At 39.5% G+C, this 19,407-nt stretch overlaps 3 protein-coding genes across 4 annotated transcripts; 1 reads left to right on the forward strand and 2 right to left on the reverse strand.

The window, feature by feature from the left end:
• Positions 1-1,221: 1,221 nt before the first annotated feature.
• On the reverse strand, positions 1,222-4,603 carry LOC102704008 (ras-related protein RIC1-like). Its single transcript, XM_006644204.3, has 8 exons — positions 4,489-4,603; positions 3,932-4,004; positions 2,928-2,975; positions 2,789-2,836; positions 2,632-2,703; positions 2,393-2,548; positions 2,193-2,296; positions 1,222-1,781 (listed from the first exon to the last, which is right to left on the reverse strand). The coding sequence occupies exons 1-8, from the start codon at positions 4,500-4,502 to the stop codon at positions 1,688-1,690; spliced, it is 609 nt and encodes a 202-aa protein (XP_006644267.1). The 5' UTR covers positions 4,503-4,603; the 3' UTR covers positions 1,222-1,687.
• Positions 4,604-10,216: 5,613 nt separating this feature from the next.
• Positions 10,217-10,931, forward strand: LOC107303583. Its single transcript, XM_015833523.2, has one exon. It carries the CDS (start codon positions 10,247-10,249, stop codon positions 10,649-10,651), a length of 405 nt encoding a protein of 134 aa, XP_015689009.2. The 5' UTR covers positions 10,217-10,246; the 3' UTR covers positions 10,652-10,931.
• Positions 10,932-11,224: 293 nt separating this feature from the next.
• Positions 11,225-14,854, reverse strand: LOC102701407. 2 transcript variants are annotated; one of them, XM_015838852.2, is made up of 7 exons: positions 14,310-14,851; positions 14,138-14,223; positions 13,899-13,977; positions 13,704-13,763; positions 13,337-13,461; positions 12,682-12,753; positions 11,225-11,849 (listed from the first exon to the last, which is right to left on the reverse strand). In XM_015838852.2, the coding sequence occupies exons 1-7, from the start codon at positions 14,631-14,633 to the stop codon at positions 11,747-11,749; spliced, it is 849 nt and encodes a 282-aa protein (XP_015694338.2). In that variant the 5' UTR covers positions 14,634-14,851; the 3' UTR covers positions 11,225-11,746. The 2 variants fall into 2 exon arrangements, with proteins under 2 accessions (XP_015694338.2, XP_040382581.1); XM_040526647.1 differs by lacking the exon at positions 11,225-11,849 and adding an exon at positions 12,386-12,609 and having other exon boundaries at positions 14,310-14,854.
• Positions 14,855-19,407: the final 4,553 nt, after the last annotated feature.

Here is a 19,407-nt window from a genome sequence, read left to right on the forward strand (position 1 = left end):
TAGGTTTGACCAGCAAAAAAGAGGTTTGACTAGGTTAGGAGAGAGCTTTTGGGCCCTTGGAAAGAGGTGGGAGGTGGGTTTGAGCCTCGTGAGGAGAGGGAAGCATAAAATAGCTTATTATAAGGGGGTGCATATATTAGTTATGATATATATATATAAGTATTTAAATAAATAAATCATGAGGAATATAAAATATTTTATAATATAAAACATAGGTAATACACATATTATTATGTATTTGTTCACTTTTACATACTAACTTTTTACTTGAGATGATCGCATCCACGGGTGAGGGTTTGGGATCGATATGACATTGATCAGAAGAAATACTCTTACAAATCAATGAGTGATTCTGTCATGCCTATCCATATCACATTACTACCTCCGTCTCATAAAAACTAAACCTAGAAAAATTAAATCTAGAAAGCAGCGACGGAGGCACCTCTCGGATAAGTTGGGTGAACGTCCGGGCCCAGTCATGGGCTTTCTTATTATATTTATGTCATAACTAGTACATGCCCTTAGTCGACCGAGCTATAAGATATCATTGACTCTACCACTGTTCTAAAAGTGGATGCAAACTCACCACTGTCTAGAAGCGGATGCAACCCCTACTTGTACAAAGCGGATGTAACCCCTACTTGTACAATGAATTTAGACAAAAATAGATATGCCCCTCCTATAATAATAAATCTAAATAAACATTTGGCTAGAATCATTATACTAGAAGAAATCACATCCACTCTTATGTTATTTTTACGAGACGTGGTCCTACTAGATCAAAACAGTATTGATCACACCTAGTATTCTACTCCATCAGTCCCAAAATAAGTTTATTTTTTTAGTTTTTGATTAGGATGGTCCGTGAACCAAAGCAACAAAAGTTGTTCCTGTTTGACTCTTTAACTTATTTGAATTATTTTACAATTAATATTTTCATCGTATGAATAGTACTTTTCGCATAGAGATGTTAACAGAGCGGATTCGAACAAACAATGGTCATATTATATCAACAAGGAAAATATTCCACCTAAACTTCAAATAAAATTTCTTAAATTACTTTTGATTCAAATACACCGCATATTCATTGTAATTATAATTTTATAACAAAATCTCACATAATTATATCTTTATAAAAGACTGTAAATTACTTTTGCAATAATACATATTACTTTTAAATTTGATTGCAAAGAACATCTTTAGTCACGCGAGACAGCTCTCTAATCCTCTCAAAAACTACCATCACAGATCGAGTTGAATGATGCTTGTTTCAACATTGAAATACAATGGATCCCGATTTCACATAAATCTCTACAGGATGCAAATACGGATCATCCCAACTTCAAATAAATTTCTATATGATACAAACATCGGATCGCAACGACACATAAATATCTACAGGAAAATGCCAACTATGGAGGCAATGCATGCCTGACACAAGCAATCTTTGACAGGATTGCACTATCACCATACCAACATCAGCATTTGGGACATAAAGATGGAAATATGAACAGAGCGTTAAAACAGGCCCACAGCATCTGCTGCTTCGTGACAGTTAGGGACAGACTTCTTCCAATAGCATCTGACACATCAAGCTTTTCGATAGTACTAATAGACATAATTTAAAGGGATGGACAATTAAGTGTTGCTTGCTGCACAAGCACACTGTTTTGATCTAAATCAACAATCAAGAGCAGCAGTTGCTTTGCTGGCCAACAGGTTGGCCTCGCATTTGCACAGTTGCAGGCTTGCTTGCATTTGTAGCAGGTTGGCTCGCCATCCTATTCAAGAAAACAAAGAATGACGTGTCAATTAATGAAGGTGAACACAGATACTAGTGATTATGGTCCAGAATAACATATTCGTCTCTATGCATTCTTTCTATGTAGTAATCACAATTATAAAGACCAAAGTAGCAGTTTCAAAGTCTACACATTCGAGGCTCCCATCGTTCGCTTTTTGGAAACAAGAGCGAATTGGTTTATTTGCAAATGAAAAAAAATTATGGGTAAAACTTCTATATATATGTCCATAGTGATTAAAAAGCAAAAGCTGGAAAATAAACAACGATGAAAAAAACCATAAAATCAACTCCAAAACAAAGTTTTAAAATTCAAAATTCAGCTTATAAGCAGTTGCAAAAGCGATACGATGGGAGCCAAATGCCTAAGAAAGGTTAATAGTTCTGTCACCTGTTCTTTATCTCTCCTGCCATGGTCATGAACGCCTTCTCCACATTTGTTGCATCCTTCGCACTGGTCTCCAAGAATGGTATTCCAATCTCATCAGCAAGGGCCTGCAATGGTTAAACATATGTATGCTAGTTGAACAAGGTATGATCCAATGAAAGTCAAATGATATTTATATAAGCAAAGCACAAAAGAAAAAATACCTTGCCGGCCTCATAAGAAACCACTCTCTTCTCCGCTAGATCACATTTGTTACCCACCAAAAGCTTGTTCACATTTTCACTGGCATACCTGTCAATTTCATTCAGCCACTGCTTGACATTGTTGAAGCTCTCCTGATCAGTCACATCATAAACAACCTACAGAACATTCATTACATAAGTACCAAGCACAGGGATTAATCCATCGGAAACGGATAATGATAAATGTGAAGAGAGCTCACAATGATCCCGTGGGCACCACGGTAGTAGCTGCTCGTAATGGTCCTGAATCGTTCTTGACCAGCAGTGTCCCACTAAAGAAGAAAAATAAGTTGGCATATCAGAGCTAAAGTTTTCCAGCTGGTCTGGATTCTGGAAACCAGCATATATCCCACTTACAATTTGCAGCTTTATTGTCTTCCCATCTTGCTCGACAGTACGGATTTTCTAGCAGATCAAGCATGGAGTGAAAAGGCTATACAGGAGAAACAAGGCTCTTTCAAGCATGTATTTATGCACACAGAGAAATTGAACTTACAAAATCAACACCGATAGTACTGATATAGCTCTCCAGATATGAATCATCCTGCAAAGCGAATAAGATAGATCCTTAGGTCAAGGCTAGGAGAATTAACTAAATTATGAGCTGCCATGGCAGCTGATCTCTAGAAGTTAATGCCCTACAGCCCTAGATTGCCCCTTGACCATCATTACTGGTTTACTTTCTCTCAGAATCATTGTTGAGAAATGAGGACATTGAAAACAGAAACATGACTAAATCATTCTTTGTTTTTGGAAGCCTCTACCTACTACCTAAATCAGTCTCTGCAAGGTTGTTTGTTATTTACTTTAGAAATGCTGTGATGCAAAACTACAGTAAACTGAGATGCCACGAAACTCATCAAAACGTCCAAAACACCTCAATCTCTTTTGAAATTGTTTGCTGAAACTGCCCAAGGCAGAACAACATTCAGCTAACTGATCTAAGAATAATATCTACTACCTCCGTTTCATAATGTAAGACGTTCTAGCGCATCCTAAATTCATATAGATATCAATGAATCTAGACATATATATAAACAATATACATTGGTTAATAGATGAATCTAAGCATAGCTAAAACGTCTTACATTATGAAACAGAGGGAGTAATCATTATTTCTATGATTTCCTGAAAGATAGCATGCAGCTCCTGACAGGGTCATATGCCAAGAGATAGAACACCCAACAGAGGAACTTATCCTGCAAACTCAAGTCCTGCGATTCTGCCAGCATTGTTTTGTCTGGATCAACGAACACATCTAAGAAGTAAAGCAACAGTATCATTTGCAATATCACTACATGATAACAGCATGTGCTTTGGGAAAAAAACCAATTAGCAAATTTCTTGTCTTAAAGTTAACGGACTTATGATCAATTTGCTTGAAGGTTTGTCAAATGCAATACGGGTCAGAGCTTGTGGTGGATTGGGCTCTGCTACACAAACCATACCCTACACGAAAAGGAATTCCCAAGACAGGGCAACAAAGTGATTGATCCTCACCGCAAACCTCAGAAGCAGGCAAGACTTCCCCACGCCGGAGTCTCCGATGAGCAGGAGCTTGAAGAGGTAGTCACTGCACAATCACCAAAGCACCATATCAAATCATTTATACTCACCACAGCAAGCCAAACTCATGCAACAAACACCTGCGGAAGCACAGAAACGCTCGGGGCGAGAATGAATACACCAGCGCGCGGCTAGAGGTAGCGCAAAAAGCGCCACGCATCCGAGAATCTGCAACCCCGACGGCGGCGTGGGGGCCAAGCAGGTAACGACTAACGAAAAGCACCCCACGCACAGGGAGGCTAGGCCGCGGAATCCACGGCCCGGGAAGGCGAATCGGCGGCCACCGGAACCTCCCCGCGCCCGTCGACGGCGAGATCGGCCGCCTCTCAAGCCCGATCCCCCCCCCCCCCAAGCCACGCCCACCGCCGACAGCTACGACGCAACCAACCAACCAAACACAGCCACCGACCCGCAGAAGCAACCGCAAGGAGGAGGAGGAGGAAACTATGAGAAGCAAGGGGAGAGAGGGAGGGAGGGAGGGAGCGACTTACTACTCGGGATTCATGGCGGCGCGGGTCTTTCCTCCGGGGAGGCGGAGCGACGACCGACGGGGAATCTGGGGGGTGGGGATCACGAGTTCACGTCACGAGGAGGGGGGACAGCCAGGGGAGGAGAAGCGAAGGGGGAGAGGGGGAAAAGAAAAGAGGGTGGGGGGTGAGGGAGGAGGGGTTGGGGTTTGGGTTGTCGAGTGGGGCACGTCTCGTCTCGTGGCGTCCAGGGCGGCAGCGGACGCGGCCAGCCATGAATGCCGCCGCGACGCGACACGAAACCCCACTCCGCTCCGGCCTCCGGGTCGGTGGTTGCTTGCGTGTTTCGGACTCTCTCTCTCTCCATGAGCCCCACCCACCTCCCAGAACTCCGTAGATGGGCCAGGCCCATGCTCCTCATGGTAAAGGCCATTGGTTAGAAAGGAAAGGAGTTGAGCCTCCAGAAGAACTGAATTTTTGATGTTTTGGTACTTTTAGAAAACTTATTTTGTAAATAAATCTCTAAAAAATTTATTGTATGAATATACCTTTTTGATCATTATGTCATGTTCATGTGGCCAGAGGACGACATCAATATCATTGGGGACGTCCTATACAACGACAGACTAGTGACGTTAGTGCGGTCAAAAAGATTAATTTGTGCAATAAGTTTTTCCAGAGATCTATTTATAAAACTAGCAAATCTCTCGTGCTTTGCAACAGGATTTTATATTTTAAAAATATCATTAAGTGAGACTAGTTGACACATGTAACCCTTGGTTAACTTTTTTTCTTAAAAACAGAATACAAATAAAAAAAGAGATATTATAAATTTTAAAAGCCCATTAAAAATAAAAGCCTACAAAGCTAATTTAAAAAACCTAACCCTACTCTCACTCTCTCCCCTCCATCCCTCCCTCCCTCTCCTGCGGCGGCGGGGCAGGGGCCGCGGGGCGACCCAACGGCGACGGCCTCGCTCCCTCTCCAACGGCAGTCCTCCTCTCACCTTGTCCGTGGGGTGGCGGCGGCGGGCCGGTGGCCAGCGGCGGGGTGGCGCGGCATGAGAGCGCCCCGCTCGGCAACGGCGACAGCGACCCGGCCACGACGGCGACGGCGACCCGATGACGGGCGACAACGTTGCTCCCTCTCCAACGGCAGTCGTCCTCCCGCCTTGTCCAGACCTATACGGGACCCACATGTCATCCACTCTAGTGGTGGTGACAGATTCATTGCCACTACCACTAGCTTCTTTTACATATGGTATAGATAAATTTCTCAAAAAAAACTAAAATGTCAATATTACAGTCTAGAAGAAATCAAAGAAGATTGGTATGTTTTTCAAAATTCTTATTTAGACTATGAGGATCTATAAAATCCAAAAATACAAACCGCAAGGTAGAAACTAGAAAACCCAGCATTTTAAGATTCTAAGAAAGAAGCTAGGAGTACTTTATTAACAGCTTCTCATAATGCTAAACTAATCGGTAGAGAACCCTTCGACCGTCTGAATTGACCCCAAAATTATTTGAATGTTTTGGAGGCCCTACTAATTAACACAAGTTGAATCTTACAAGGGGTCAAAGCGACGGACATACGGCCAAGGTCAAATGTGTGGGCTATCAGCTATCTGAATGGGCTTATGGGCGTTGATACCCCGTGAAAGTTCTCTGAAAAACATCTGGCACCAGCAGCCACCAACGTTGATATTTCAATTTCTTACTGCGAGACAGTTTTGTTCCAAAAAGAAAATTGGAATTTACTTGCTTGCTAAGTGAGGGAAACTCTTACATACATATTCCATATGTTTCATATTATACACTATTTTAGGTTTATGCTAAATCATTTTTTTCAACTTTAACAAAAAAAATATAGCATTATTTTCAACTCGAAAACTCGATCAAAATCGAATAGTCTTAACTTAGTGCAAATATAAAATATTTTATAATACAAAATGGCGAAAGTACTAATTAATTAATTAATTGTAGATTGCTTGCGCTTATATAGTTTAAGCAATGGACATTGATCCTACCGACCGAGACGTCATTGTTCATCGGTGTACGCAAGATTCTCAAAGCTAGGATTAATCAAGCAACGGTATGTACCAACTGTCATTTGGCGATGGTACGTATTACGTTTTAAAATGCATTGGTAGGCCGTTTCCGGAAGAAATAGCCTGACCCATGACCATGTCAATCTCTTGACTTGTAAGATTATTACTAATTACGCTAGCTACGCGGCGGCGGTGAGCTGGAATTGTATTGTCACTTGCTCATTCCAGCAAACCACTTCCATGAGTCATGGCACGTCGTTTTAATTTTTCGACCGCCATGACTACTGTTATGGATTTTCTGTTCTTTTCGGCTTAACCTAGCTAGGGACATCAATATAGCCTCCAATAGATGTGTACACAATACACTATAATTTTAACTAATTGATTGCTTGTACTTTTCAACACTATAAATTCTTTAATAATATATGATAGTCATTTCATTGTCATTATCTTTTCATTTGGCTTCCCAAACAAAGAGAAACGTGGAATTAAGTACTTTTGTAACTAATACTGGACATTCTTTTAACTATTTGTCGCATATGTATGTATGCAATATGCTAACTGATTTTGCAATTGGGTGCTCATCGTAACTAAAATGTGAATTGTGTTGAAAGAGGGGGAGAAAAATGGCAACCCATTCAGTTGCATTAAACAATACTCCCTCCGCCTCATAACGTAAGATGTTTGACTTTTTTTTACAATGTTTGACCATTCGTCTTATTCAAAAAATTATGAATTATTTATTTTTCTTGTGACTTACTTTGTTATCAAAAGAACATTAAGCATGACTTGTCATTTTTTATATTTATACTAAATTTTTGAATAAGACGAATGGTCCAACGTTGCAACCAAAAAAGTCAAACATCTTACGTTATTGAAACAGAGGTAGTATAAAGCATGAGTGATTCATCAGGTCTATCTGTACAGCAAACACAAATATATTCACCTTAATATTCATTCATCATAAAAGAAATTTTAAATATTTTTCATGATGAATTTACTCATGTCATTTTCATACGAGAAATCATAATATTGTTTTAAATTCAAGGTTTGACCAGAACCACAAAATTATAGAAACGCCCGGCTTACCATGGATAGCACTTTTTAATTTTCAATGTTATCTCTACATGCCTAGACATGAAGTATTTCCTTCTCACAAGTCACAACCCCCTCACGTTTCTCTCTGTGACGCCATTTCCAAGTCATCTCTTGCTCTTGCATCCTCTCCACGTAGACAACATTTTGATCTAATGTTGCTTAAGATAACTGAGATTAAAATATTATCTAATTTATGTGGTAGGTATTTCAGGATATACCGAGAATTTTATTTTAGAAAGATTAGGGAAAAAACTCTTATATGACTTTTTTATGAAATATATTGTTTAGGAGTTTGAAAAGTGTGCTCGAAAAAAATCTAAAATATGTAATTGGATTCAAATCTGGATTTTCGTGTGCATGCTTTAATTTCAAAACTCTAAATTGTATATTTGTACAAAAATTTTCTACATAAAAAATATTATTAGCTTTTGTAAGGTAAAATTTCACTACGTAGGGTGCGTTCTTTTGGTGACAAAGACAGAAAGATAAAAAATTATTTGATTTTGGGATAGCTATTTAATGGTATAAATTATGGAATTAACTACTATAAAATTAAAATTATACTTTAAAAATGTGAGATGATGAACTATTCATATTTTTTTAAATAAAATGTAGTTTGGAAAATGTGCGTGCAAAAACGAAGGAAAAAGTTGATAAAATCTAGTAAAAGAACGCAGTCATAATAGTTATTTAGTCATTTATTATTTTAAATAGTTATAATAAAAATCAAATGCCACCCTATCTTCGGAAACGCCGCAAGCTTTTGGTGGGAAGGCATAAACCACCTCATTGTTTCACTTAAATTAAGCATAAGCGAAACAAACTTATTAACAATTAAAAAGATATTTATAACTAAACTTTTACGTACATGTTTTTAGCGATCTAAAAACAAATATAAAAATAATCTATATGATTAAAAGTCAAAATAAATATAAGTGAAAATACTATGGGGTTGTTTAGATGGGGCTAAACTTTTTAGCCTTATGTCACATCGGATGTTTGGACACTAATTTGGAGTATTAAATATAAACTAATAAAAAAATAATTTCATAAATGAGTGCTAATTCACGAGGCGAATTTTTTAAGCCTAATTAATTCATAATTAGAGTATGTTTACTGTAGCATCACATAGGTTAATCATGGATTAATTAGGCTCAATAGATTCGTCTCGCAAATTAGTCCAAGATTATGGATAGGTTTAATTAATAGTCTACGTTTACTATTTTTAAAAGGGTCCAAGCATTCGATGGGACTAAGAGCATCCCTAACAACTCATCTAAATTTAGTCATCCATATTTTCATTTGGATGATCATCTAAAACAACTTCATCCTTTATATCCCTTTATACTCCAGCAGATCATCTATATATGACATCTTTTATATCTATTTGGAGGATTGGAGAGAACATCTAAATATAGAGTTTCTCTCCTAATATGGATAACATCCAAAAATAGATGATGAGATAGATGTTCTGCTGGAGCTTAATTTTTACTCTTCATTTTCTATTTATAGGATGAAGGATTAGGGTTGAAAGTGATTCGGATAATTTCTGCCCGACCGGATCGTTTTTCGGATTCGGATAGCTTCGGTCGGGTTCCAGAAATTTTCGGATTCGGATTCGGATTTTTTTTTTGATACGGAAATGAAAACGGTACGGGTGATATCCGTCGGATAGTATCCGGATTTTTTTCCGGATATCCGGACCTATGCATTAACCATTCAATCAAATCAGCTCGACCTAAAGAAGTCCATCCCAACGGCCAAACTAGTGTTAACCTTAGCTAGTTCTAATTAACTGACTTCAAATAGTCTAGGCATCCATGACCATACAACCGCAACGGATATTTCTTTTTATAGTATTAGTAATTACTTATATTTAAAAATATTGATAAGTTATATACTTATATTAAAAAATAACAAGTTATATTTCTTCCATGATACGTGAAGCTTAGTTTAAGAGGTTTTTATGTTCCGATTAATATTCATCACCGTATTTGTTTCGATCCGTATTCACTCCGTATTTGTATTCGATAATATTCAATTCCGTTTTCATATCCGAGTATCCGATTCTGATTTCGATTCCGAAAAGAAATATGAAAACGAATATGATAGAGCTGGTTTCCGACCGTATTCGATCCGTTTTCATCCCTATAAAAAATAAGATAGATAAGTTGAATGAGATAGATAAGTTGTTGAAGATGGTCTGATGGGCTAAACTCCAAACAGCCCCTATGGGCCATAAATTTCGTCCTCGAACCCACCATCTTGAGAACCCTCACCCTAGGGAACAATGACAGTAGGTCGGCGCTCCCATATATACCGCGGCTGCTGGCTGGCTGCCCCTCCTTGCAAACTCATCAGCCGGAACCGTGGCGACCCCGCACGCACGGCGTCGTCGTTGACGTGCTCTTTAGCTTCCCTTCCTCTCTCTCTCTCTTTTGCTTGCTCGCCTTGCCAACCCGCCCGGGCGGGCACCGCGCACACGCGTACGTGCGAGCGCGCGCGCGCGCTAGCTTCCTTCCTCCAAGAGACCAAGAACTGCACACGCACATATATAATACAGTGTATACCAACGCGAGAGAGCTAGGATCGTTTTTTGATTCGGTGGGGCCGCGAGTATCGTTGTCGCCGGCGATGTCGCTCGGGGAGAAGGAAATGGCGGCGCCGGAGGGGCAGCAACGGCAGGCAGGGGGAGGAGGAGAGAGCGGCGGCGGCGGCGGGAGGAGGAAGGAGGAGGAGGAGGAGGCGGCGGCGGGGAAGGGGAAGGGGGGAGTGCGGTACGCGCGGTGCTTCTCCGGGCTGGAGCTCAGCGGCGTGGGGCCGGGGTCGCTCCGGGACGTCGACGCCGGGAGGCTGAAGAGCCAGATCAGGAAGTGGGCCAAGGCCGTCGTCGCCTACGCTCGCCAGATCAGCTTCGGCTCGCCGAGGGCGGCCGCGGCCAGGTCCCGCTCCTCGGCCTCTTCCCGCGGCCGCGGGGCCATGTCCACCCGCGCCCGCGACGGCGACGGTGACGGCGGCGATATCGAAACTGCACCGTGAAGCCTCGTGTCCTCGTCCTCGCTCACCTCTCTCTCGGTCAAGTCTTTGTAAATTGTGATGATCCCATATTTTTCTCTTTTTTCTTCTTCTTCTTTTTTGACTTTTTACCGTGGCGCCAGAGTTCAATTTGTTTTGTTTTTCAATAAATTCATTCATTCTTTCATGCCTCGATTATGTCGTGTTAACGTGTTTCGCTTTCTTTCTATTGCTTCTCTCTCTCTCTCTGTCCAAGAGTTTCTGATTTATTTTGAGACTACTTCGGAGGGGTGGAAGTTATCAATTCTAAGCTAACATAGGTGTATCATTTTGGATTTGTCTTTTAAACTCAAACTTATTTAAGTTCGACTAAGCTTATAAAACATATAGAATATTTTCAGCGCAACATAAATACACTGAAAATATATTTAACGATGGATCTAATAAAAATTAACTTGGTGCCATAGGTGTTAGAATAGTTTCCTATAAACTTAGTCAAACTTAGAGTGGTTTAACTTAGGATAAATCAAATATGACCTTTAATATGAAATAAACGAAGCAATCAATCGTGAAAATTGTTAAATTTGGAATCTCTCTTGATTAATCGAAAACAAAATTTCTGTAACAGCTTTCCAAAAATGAACTCTTGCCTAAAAAGTTTAACAACATATACATATATTCCTTGAATTTTTTATCTGAGCATTTCACAAACTTGGTTGATTTTTCATATTGCTCAGTCAGGATTTGTGACTCATGATATCTATCAATCACCATACTTTGTTGCCTTCTTTCCAAGTAGATGACAATGAAGAAACCATCGCATCGCGCCTTTGCTCATCTTAGGATCTATTTGAATCTTGATGGGCCATAGCTTCATTGCAGAATAATTGGCAACCTTTTCCAAGCAAAGATTATTTGGTCTTTCCAGAAAAATGGCAATCAGCTTTTCAGGATTAACGATGGTATGGTGACTATTCTTCTCAATTAGTTCTGCAAGATCATAGCGGTTGAAGCCCTGGTGAGGTGTGTGATTCAGGAATCTATGTTGGATCCGTGCTATAGCTATATCAGCACTTAAGCAGGACAGCAGCTGCTTCTGCTATAATAGGGCTAAGCTTTCTAAATTTTGTGGACACTATATCCAGCTTCTTCTGTTTTCAAGTCCTCACTCCAGTTCTGAAATTCACTCCCTCCAAACTGTACTTGCTTAATGCCCACATGACTGCAGAAATGAAACAAAAATCAAATGAGATTGTATTGTTCAATACATGAATACATTAATATACGCCTTTTAAAGTCGAGATTCTGAAAGTCAACAGTGTGATTCTGGGAAATAACCCCACTTGAAAAGGATGTAGCAATAGAATGAGGTTTTACTTCCATTTGGGTTCCCTTCCTCAAATGAAATATTGATTGTTGTGTCATGTCAACATGTCATGGAGATTACAGACATTTCTTCCACTAGTGACACATGATTCAGGCAAGCTTTGCAGCCACTCATTTCAATCCAACACTCCATCGAGATCAGTTTCCAAATCATTAATTACTTATGCAACAGCTTTTTCATTTGATTTTAATTTTTTTATATGAAGAGCGAATACAAAACAAGACTTTAAACAACCGCTTGTATTATTAACGATGGAAATCAATTAATACAGATTACAGAATGCACTCCTCACAGAACATAAATTGCAGCTGTTCCATTTCCAATAATGAGAATGCAATCCGTCATAGAACAATGTAAATGCCAGTGTGGAATATTGAGACAAATAATGCAGTGTTCATGTAGGACACCAGGTTATGAGGATTCTAGATAGGTAACGAGGTAAAACAACTGAGTTTTCATCCATTTCAATTAGTTCAACATACACATTTATATTAAGATACCACCATTACTGGGCACTCCAAATAGGAAGACAGGGAAACACACATAATGCGAAGCATATCTAAGTATTCAACTGCACCATCCTGCCAACCTGATCCTGGTAAATTGAAATAACATCTCCATGTGTTCAGTGACAAAACCGTGACGATATGAAGTTTAAGGTTCTTACTCTGAGTTTATGGTCGTTAATGCATTAAGCAGGATGTCCAAAAGCAACGGTTCGTGAATACCAATGTCTACCCTGTTGAAAACAATAGGATGGAAGTAAAGGGTCATTGTTGATTTCAATGTGATTTAACTTGAACAAGTATAACATGTACAATGTTCTCTACTTGAAAGAAAACTAGGATATTCTTCGCACATGCCCACCAAAAGAGCCTGAGAAAATTGGTACCGGTGTTCTACTAGATATTGCATAAATTTATATTGGTATGATAACATAGAAAGTGTTGCTAACCTCTAGAAACCATACGTTACCATAATTATTGTCTTGAATGGTAATAGTTGTTACTTTTTTTCCCTCATCACAAGTATTTGAGTCACAAGTCACAAAAGCTGGTCTGCTAGTGTATCACAACTACTAAACCACAGAGTTACTATGGTCTTTATGTTGATAAATTATAATGTTCTATCTGCATCTCATGGTTTCCTTTTTCAATAAACTCGCTTATACAAAAAACTAATAATGATGACAGGTTTGAGACCCAGTGGTACAAACCATTAAAGAGGAGCTGATAATATTGCTCATGTTCAATAAGCTTGTGCTACGTTGCATGCCACTGAAATTAAAAAAAAAAAAAAGGACCAGGAGGGAGACTACATACCATACGCGTGCTAGATTATCTTGAATCTCAAGATCACCAATATTGTAAAAGGATGTTGGGGTGGTATTTGCTCCTTCAAGAGCATCATAAGTTGGTCTTTGACAGTCTAAAGGCAACTGTGATAACTGAAAGAGAAACAAAGGTATTTAAAGGCCCTTACCGAAAAATACAGAAGTCAAATCAAAGCGTGATTTCTCAGAACAAAATCCTCTGATTCCCACCCATCAAACTATCAAAGAACTTAAGCTACCACGGTATGTGAGAGAAAGAATCTAGATGTTATACACTGTCTGTGTTCGCTATTGACAACCATAGGAATGAAGAATGAACACTACGAATTAATATACTGGGAGCCACACAAGTTTACCTGCATATTCATAGAATTGCACCCACCCAGGCGCCCAACTATATGCCATGACCGCAGAGCCTGCAAACACAGTAAAGAGAAATATAAAAGGAAATTGCAGCCTCCTGATTAAATTTTTGAATGTATCTGATTCAATATTCACACATTTGTTCAAGAATGATGCATACTTTCTTTAGGTGGGGGAAAAGAACTTACATCACAAATTAAGGTCACATCTTTGGGCAGTAGAGCATGGTAGAACTCAAACCATATGTACGAATTGGAGAAGTCAAACCTAGCACACGCAACAGCAGCAAGTCAATTACACAATCAAGGGGAGACTCCCACATACTGTCAGCTGTCAAGTATTAATACTCCTACTAACTAATTGCATCACTATATTCTATGATGCCATCGGCATGACAAGATGACAGTTAGTACAAGAGTGGCATTACTTGCTGAAGATGACCTTCATGGGGTTTGGTGAGCCGGTCTTGGCCTGCACGATCTTGTGCCGCTTCTTCTTTATCCTCTCCTCCATCTGCAAACCAACTTTGGAAGATTTCAGATGCAGAGTACAGTGCTGTACAACTACAGAGTGAAAGGGTGGCGAGACGCGGGACTTGCGCGGGACTGGGCTTTGTTGGGGTCGTCGAAGTAGTCTCCCATGATGTCGGCGATCTCGGGGTCATGGTCGTAGTCATCCTCGTCGCCGCTCCCCCACTCCGGGAACCCCTCCTGCCCCTCCTCCTCCTCCTCCTCAGTGGCACCTCGCTCGGTGGCTGCTGCGCGCGCCGCCTCTCCGAGGCCCAGGCGTCGGGACACCACGAGACCACAGGGGCGCCGGAGGCGAGGGAACCGGGGATTCGCGAGGCGTGAGCTCGGGGCAGCGGCGCTGGTGGTGCCAAGCGGCGGCGGGGGCGCGGCGGCGAGAAGGGCCGGGAGGAGCATCTCCGCTGTGTGCTCCTGCCCGGCGGCAGGAGAAGGTTGACGGGCGCTGTCTCCTAACGACGCTGTGCTGCCGCGCTCGCGGGGTAGCGCCGCCGGCGGCGGCGAGATGAAAGTATGAAACCGGGGGACGCGCGGGGTGAGTCGTCGGCGTTGAGGTGCTGCGTGCTTTTGTTTGTGTAGTGGATGAGGCAAAATAGGCTCGTGGAGGCCCAGAGAGTGAAGAGAGCGTTTGAAGATTTGATTTTCCTTCAAATTTTTTTGGAAACGAAGAGACCCTTATATGCTTCCGCTCCTGCATATAAACCAAAATCTAAAATTTTAAACTTAATTTTACAGTTGAGTTATATTTTTTCAGCATAGATTATTTTATATGGTTTCCTCCTAATCATAATAGACACATATATAAAAGTTTTATCTATACATTATTTTTATGCTAATAAATTGTTTCATTTTTTCTCCGAAAAAGAGCCTTTCGGTCTCCGTACATCACACTTTGGCATTTCGATCGCATTTGCTGGGAAGATTTATTATTTGTCATTGAGTTTATTTACATCTCCTACTGTTAAAGTCTCCTTTGAAAACACATGAACGTAAAAACATTGGAATGTTATATAATTGTACATGGAAAATATATGATTGAAAACTCACGAAAAAACATCACACATGTTGTTTGGAACATAGGAATAGATAAACACACAGGATTATTACTAATTAAGTACAAATATATTTTTGATGTTTTGATGAATGTTTAGATTATGATTATTTGAAGTCCCATGCATTGATTTGCCTTGGACTTCTCAAAGAAAAATAAGAAAGAGCTTCTAATGAATGTTCAAATTTCTATAGAATTCCTACGAAATCATGGCAAAGGAAAATTTCATATGACATTTTCCTCCGATCAAAAGGAGTGAACAGTAAAAAACTCCTATAGAAATTGAATTATTTAATTTTTCTCCAAAATTTATGCAATCCAAAGGAGGCCTAAGTGTATTTGGCGTTGAAAAGGAACTCAATGCTCATGGACAAAGAGAAAGGAAGATGAGAAAATATGGGATGAAGAAGATCGGGAAGTTAACATTTGCACAAGTAAAAATGCCAATAGTGATAGTTTGTCAATTGGCTACTCGACTCAATGGCATTCTTATTGAGTTCGTTCTTCTCAATGACAGGAGAATAAAAGTATATTGATTTAATGGCAAATTGGTCAAAAAATTTCACCGAGTTCAATGACTCTGGGGATTGTTTAGATGGGGCTAACCTATGTCACATCGGATGTTTGGACACTAATTTGAAGTATTAAACTATTAACATCAAAATTTGGTAAATTTTCGTATTGGATTCGGATAAGGAATGGTGCAATCGTCGATAGAAATTTTATCCGGAAGAGTTCAAATTCGAGAAAGAATCGTGAAGACCCAGGGCTTGGCGGCGCAAATTTATGTATTAATTGGAGTTAGTTAGGATTTTTATTTTATCTCTAAGGGAGTTAGAATCCAATCGGGACTTGTGTGTTAGAGAGAATGTAAGTAGAAGTTTGTTATTTCTTTTTATCTATTAGGAGTTGTATGTCGTGTTCAACACGGCCTAGCCTCAACCCGAGGGTATAAATATGTATGTCCGGGGTTATTGTTTTTCATCTACCAATGAATAGATCAATTACTCTCGGTGCATCGCCACCCTCCTAACCGAGGTTTCAACTCCGGCGGAACTTGGCACCTGACGTGAGGCTGCATCGTCTCGATCTCCGACGGAGGGGTAAGTCCTATGTTCCGCCGGCCATGGTAATCACTTTCGTATTCTGAGTTAATCTGGTCGACCACTTTGGGTGATCTACTTGGGTTTGATATTTCCTGTTTGACATATTCAATCTAGTACTGTCTCGGTTTGGTCCGATCTAGTAGATTGCGTTTGTCAGATAGTTTATATTAGATCGACGTATTTTGTTCATTGTTTTATTGGAGTACCAGTCGATAAGTTACCAGTGATCGGCTCATTGGCTTGATAATAATCTATGTTTAGTATCTATCCTGACATTGCTAGGTTTAATCTTGAACTGTCTCGGTTGAGTCCGATCTTCTATGATTATCCTTAGCAATCTAGGCTAGGTATTTTATAGATCTTGGTTGTTTATCCGTCGTCTATAGCCGATGATTTTTGCCGATCTACATGCTTATCATATTTGCATCAATAGAGTAGCTGATTGTTTTACCGCATTGTTTCTATACCAATCAGCTTGATTTAGTTAGATCGGTAGTTATTTATGTTGCATCGGCCTATGAGAATTACATGCAAATTGGTGTTAGCCGATCGTAACGTATGATTCATTGTTTATTCCAAGTAATTTATCGGTTTATTTATTAGCTTTATCGATCTTCATGTTTTCTATAACCATATCGTGCTCGACTTCATACTGTCTTGGTTAAGTCCAATCTCTCTATGTCTAATTTGATCTGGTTATAGGGGTTCATCCGATCGACTAAGATTAATAGGTAACTTGGCGGATCGCATTGGTTTAATATTTACTTTAAGTCTATTTCTAGTGAGTTTCTAGCCGATCCAAGCTTTTATGGCCGACCATTTATCCTATCGACTAAACGCGGCTGCATCAGTATCCGATCGGCTGGATATTTAGTCACCTATCGGCTCGATAGCCGATCGACTTGCTTTACTGTTTATCTTATAGTTGCAAGATCAAACTGACTGGCATGCCCGCACATCATTCTAACAATTTAGGTCCTGCACTGGAGTTGTCTAAGATCGACTCCTAGGCCTTCGTGTGTGACACGTCAGATCACATTTTTGACGTCAACATAAACATAGACTAATAAAAAAACTAATTTCATAAATGAGTGGTAATCCGCGAGATGAATTTTTAAGCCTAATTACTCCATAATTAGAGCATGTTTACTGTAGCATCACATAGGCTAATCATGGATTAATTAGGCTCAATAGATTCGTCTCGTGAATTAGTCCAAGATTATGGATGGGTTTTTATTAATAGTCTACGTTTACTATTTATAATAAGTGTCCAAACATTTGATGGGACAAGAGACTAAAAATAATCCCTGATCCCAAACACCATATCTAAGGACGAGGGTGATATCAAGGAACATATCCGCATAAGTTCATATGCATATACTGTGTACATCAACTAATAAATATACCTGAGCACATAAGTTCATATGCATTTATATTTATAGTCTGCCACAGTATTGTGCTTATATAGAACATCCTGTTTTCAAATTTATTACATTTTAGGCATAACAAAAAAAATACTAACCATTTAAGAGTATAAAATTGTGGCATTTTTGTCTATTTTTGCCTCTATGTATGATGACTCTAATTAAAGATGCATATGCTCTTGAAACTGTAAATTAGGTCATGTGTTGTCTTGATCTCTTATGTGGGCTTTAAATAATGAATATGTTGGTCTATAGAGTATTCTTAAAAGAATACGCCTATACGATCTCCATGGTTGATCAAGGTCTACGTAAATTTTGAGTGAATCTCCTAAAAAGGTAATTAATAGGCCAATATGTATGACTCAAACGCTTCAACCAAGGGATAGTTTATTGACGGCTTAGTATCAATTTAGGCTTTTAGTGAAACTTGTTTACATAAAAATTACAATTGAAGGTGTAATCCACTATTCAAGTTGTAAATAAGTGTATATTAGATTTATAGATATATGTCTAATCTTAACAGGTCTCTATCGAAACACTAGTTCTATAAACATGTACATTGGAAAACACAAATCTGTATGAAACTTTGAGATTTGGTGGGTGTAAATGGAGTTGCGAAACAGAGTAAGCCTGGCAGAAGAAGTAATCTATAAAAAAAAACTTATAAGCATATATCATTGAATGCATGCATGTTAATTTAGTCCCATATTACTAGTTTTTAAGAAGAAACCCTTAAAAGAAGTGTTATACTAGCCAGCCAATTAAGCAAAGACACGAGAGAGAGTAAGTGCACATGCAACATATATGTGAATAGTCTCCCCAAAATGACTACCAGATGAAAAACTAACTAGGGATTTTCATCTCTGCTGTCAAACACCGTCAGCAGCGGTGTGCACCAGAGATCAAAAGAGCAGGTCTCTAGAATTACATCGTCTGCTTCGTACCGCTTATTAGCATGCACCAATGGATAGACACTCTCTATTAGAAAATATTAAATAGAGTTTTTGTAAATGCTACATGTGACCGCTTGCTGTTTGTCTATCACGACACATTTTTCCTTACTCGACTGTGAAATGTCATTATTAACATACACTACCGCAGTGCTGCACTACATCCACATTGTATCTGTGGTTGCGAACACTTGTGTTCAAAACCATTGATACATTTCAACCACATTTCATATTTTGGCTATTTCTGTGTTTCTATTCTCGTATACCCGTCTAGATTGTACCCATATAAAACCAATTTGTTAGTTTACATATTTATTACCATAATTTATCTACAAAACAAATTAAATCTATATGTACTTGTATTTTTTGTACGGTTAATGACACGTAAAATTGTTGAACCGAACGTAAAGATGGAAAAGCATGAAAGCGAACACTGCCACACGTCCAACGAGGCCGTAACGAATCAGAGCCGTTGTGTAAAAAGCCTCTCTCCCTCCTGGACACGGCGCTTTTTAGAATTTTATTTATTAAATAATTTACAGATTTTATTTTGTATTTCAAAATCACAAAACTAACCTCCTGCCGTCCTCTATAAGGTCGGAAAGGTGATGTGACAAATGGCCCCTTGGTCGCGACGAACGG

The sequence above is a fragment of the Oryza brachyantha genome, chromosome 1 (genome assembly GCF_000231095.2).
Source record: "Oryza brachyantha chromosome 1, ObraRS2, whole genome shotgun sequence".
NCBI classification, from domain to species: domain Eukaryota; kingdom Viridiplantae; phylum Streptophyta; class Magnoliopsida; order Poales; family Poaceae; genus Oryza; species Oryza brachyantha.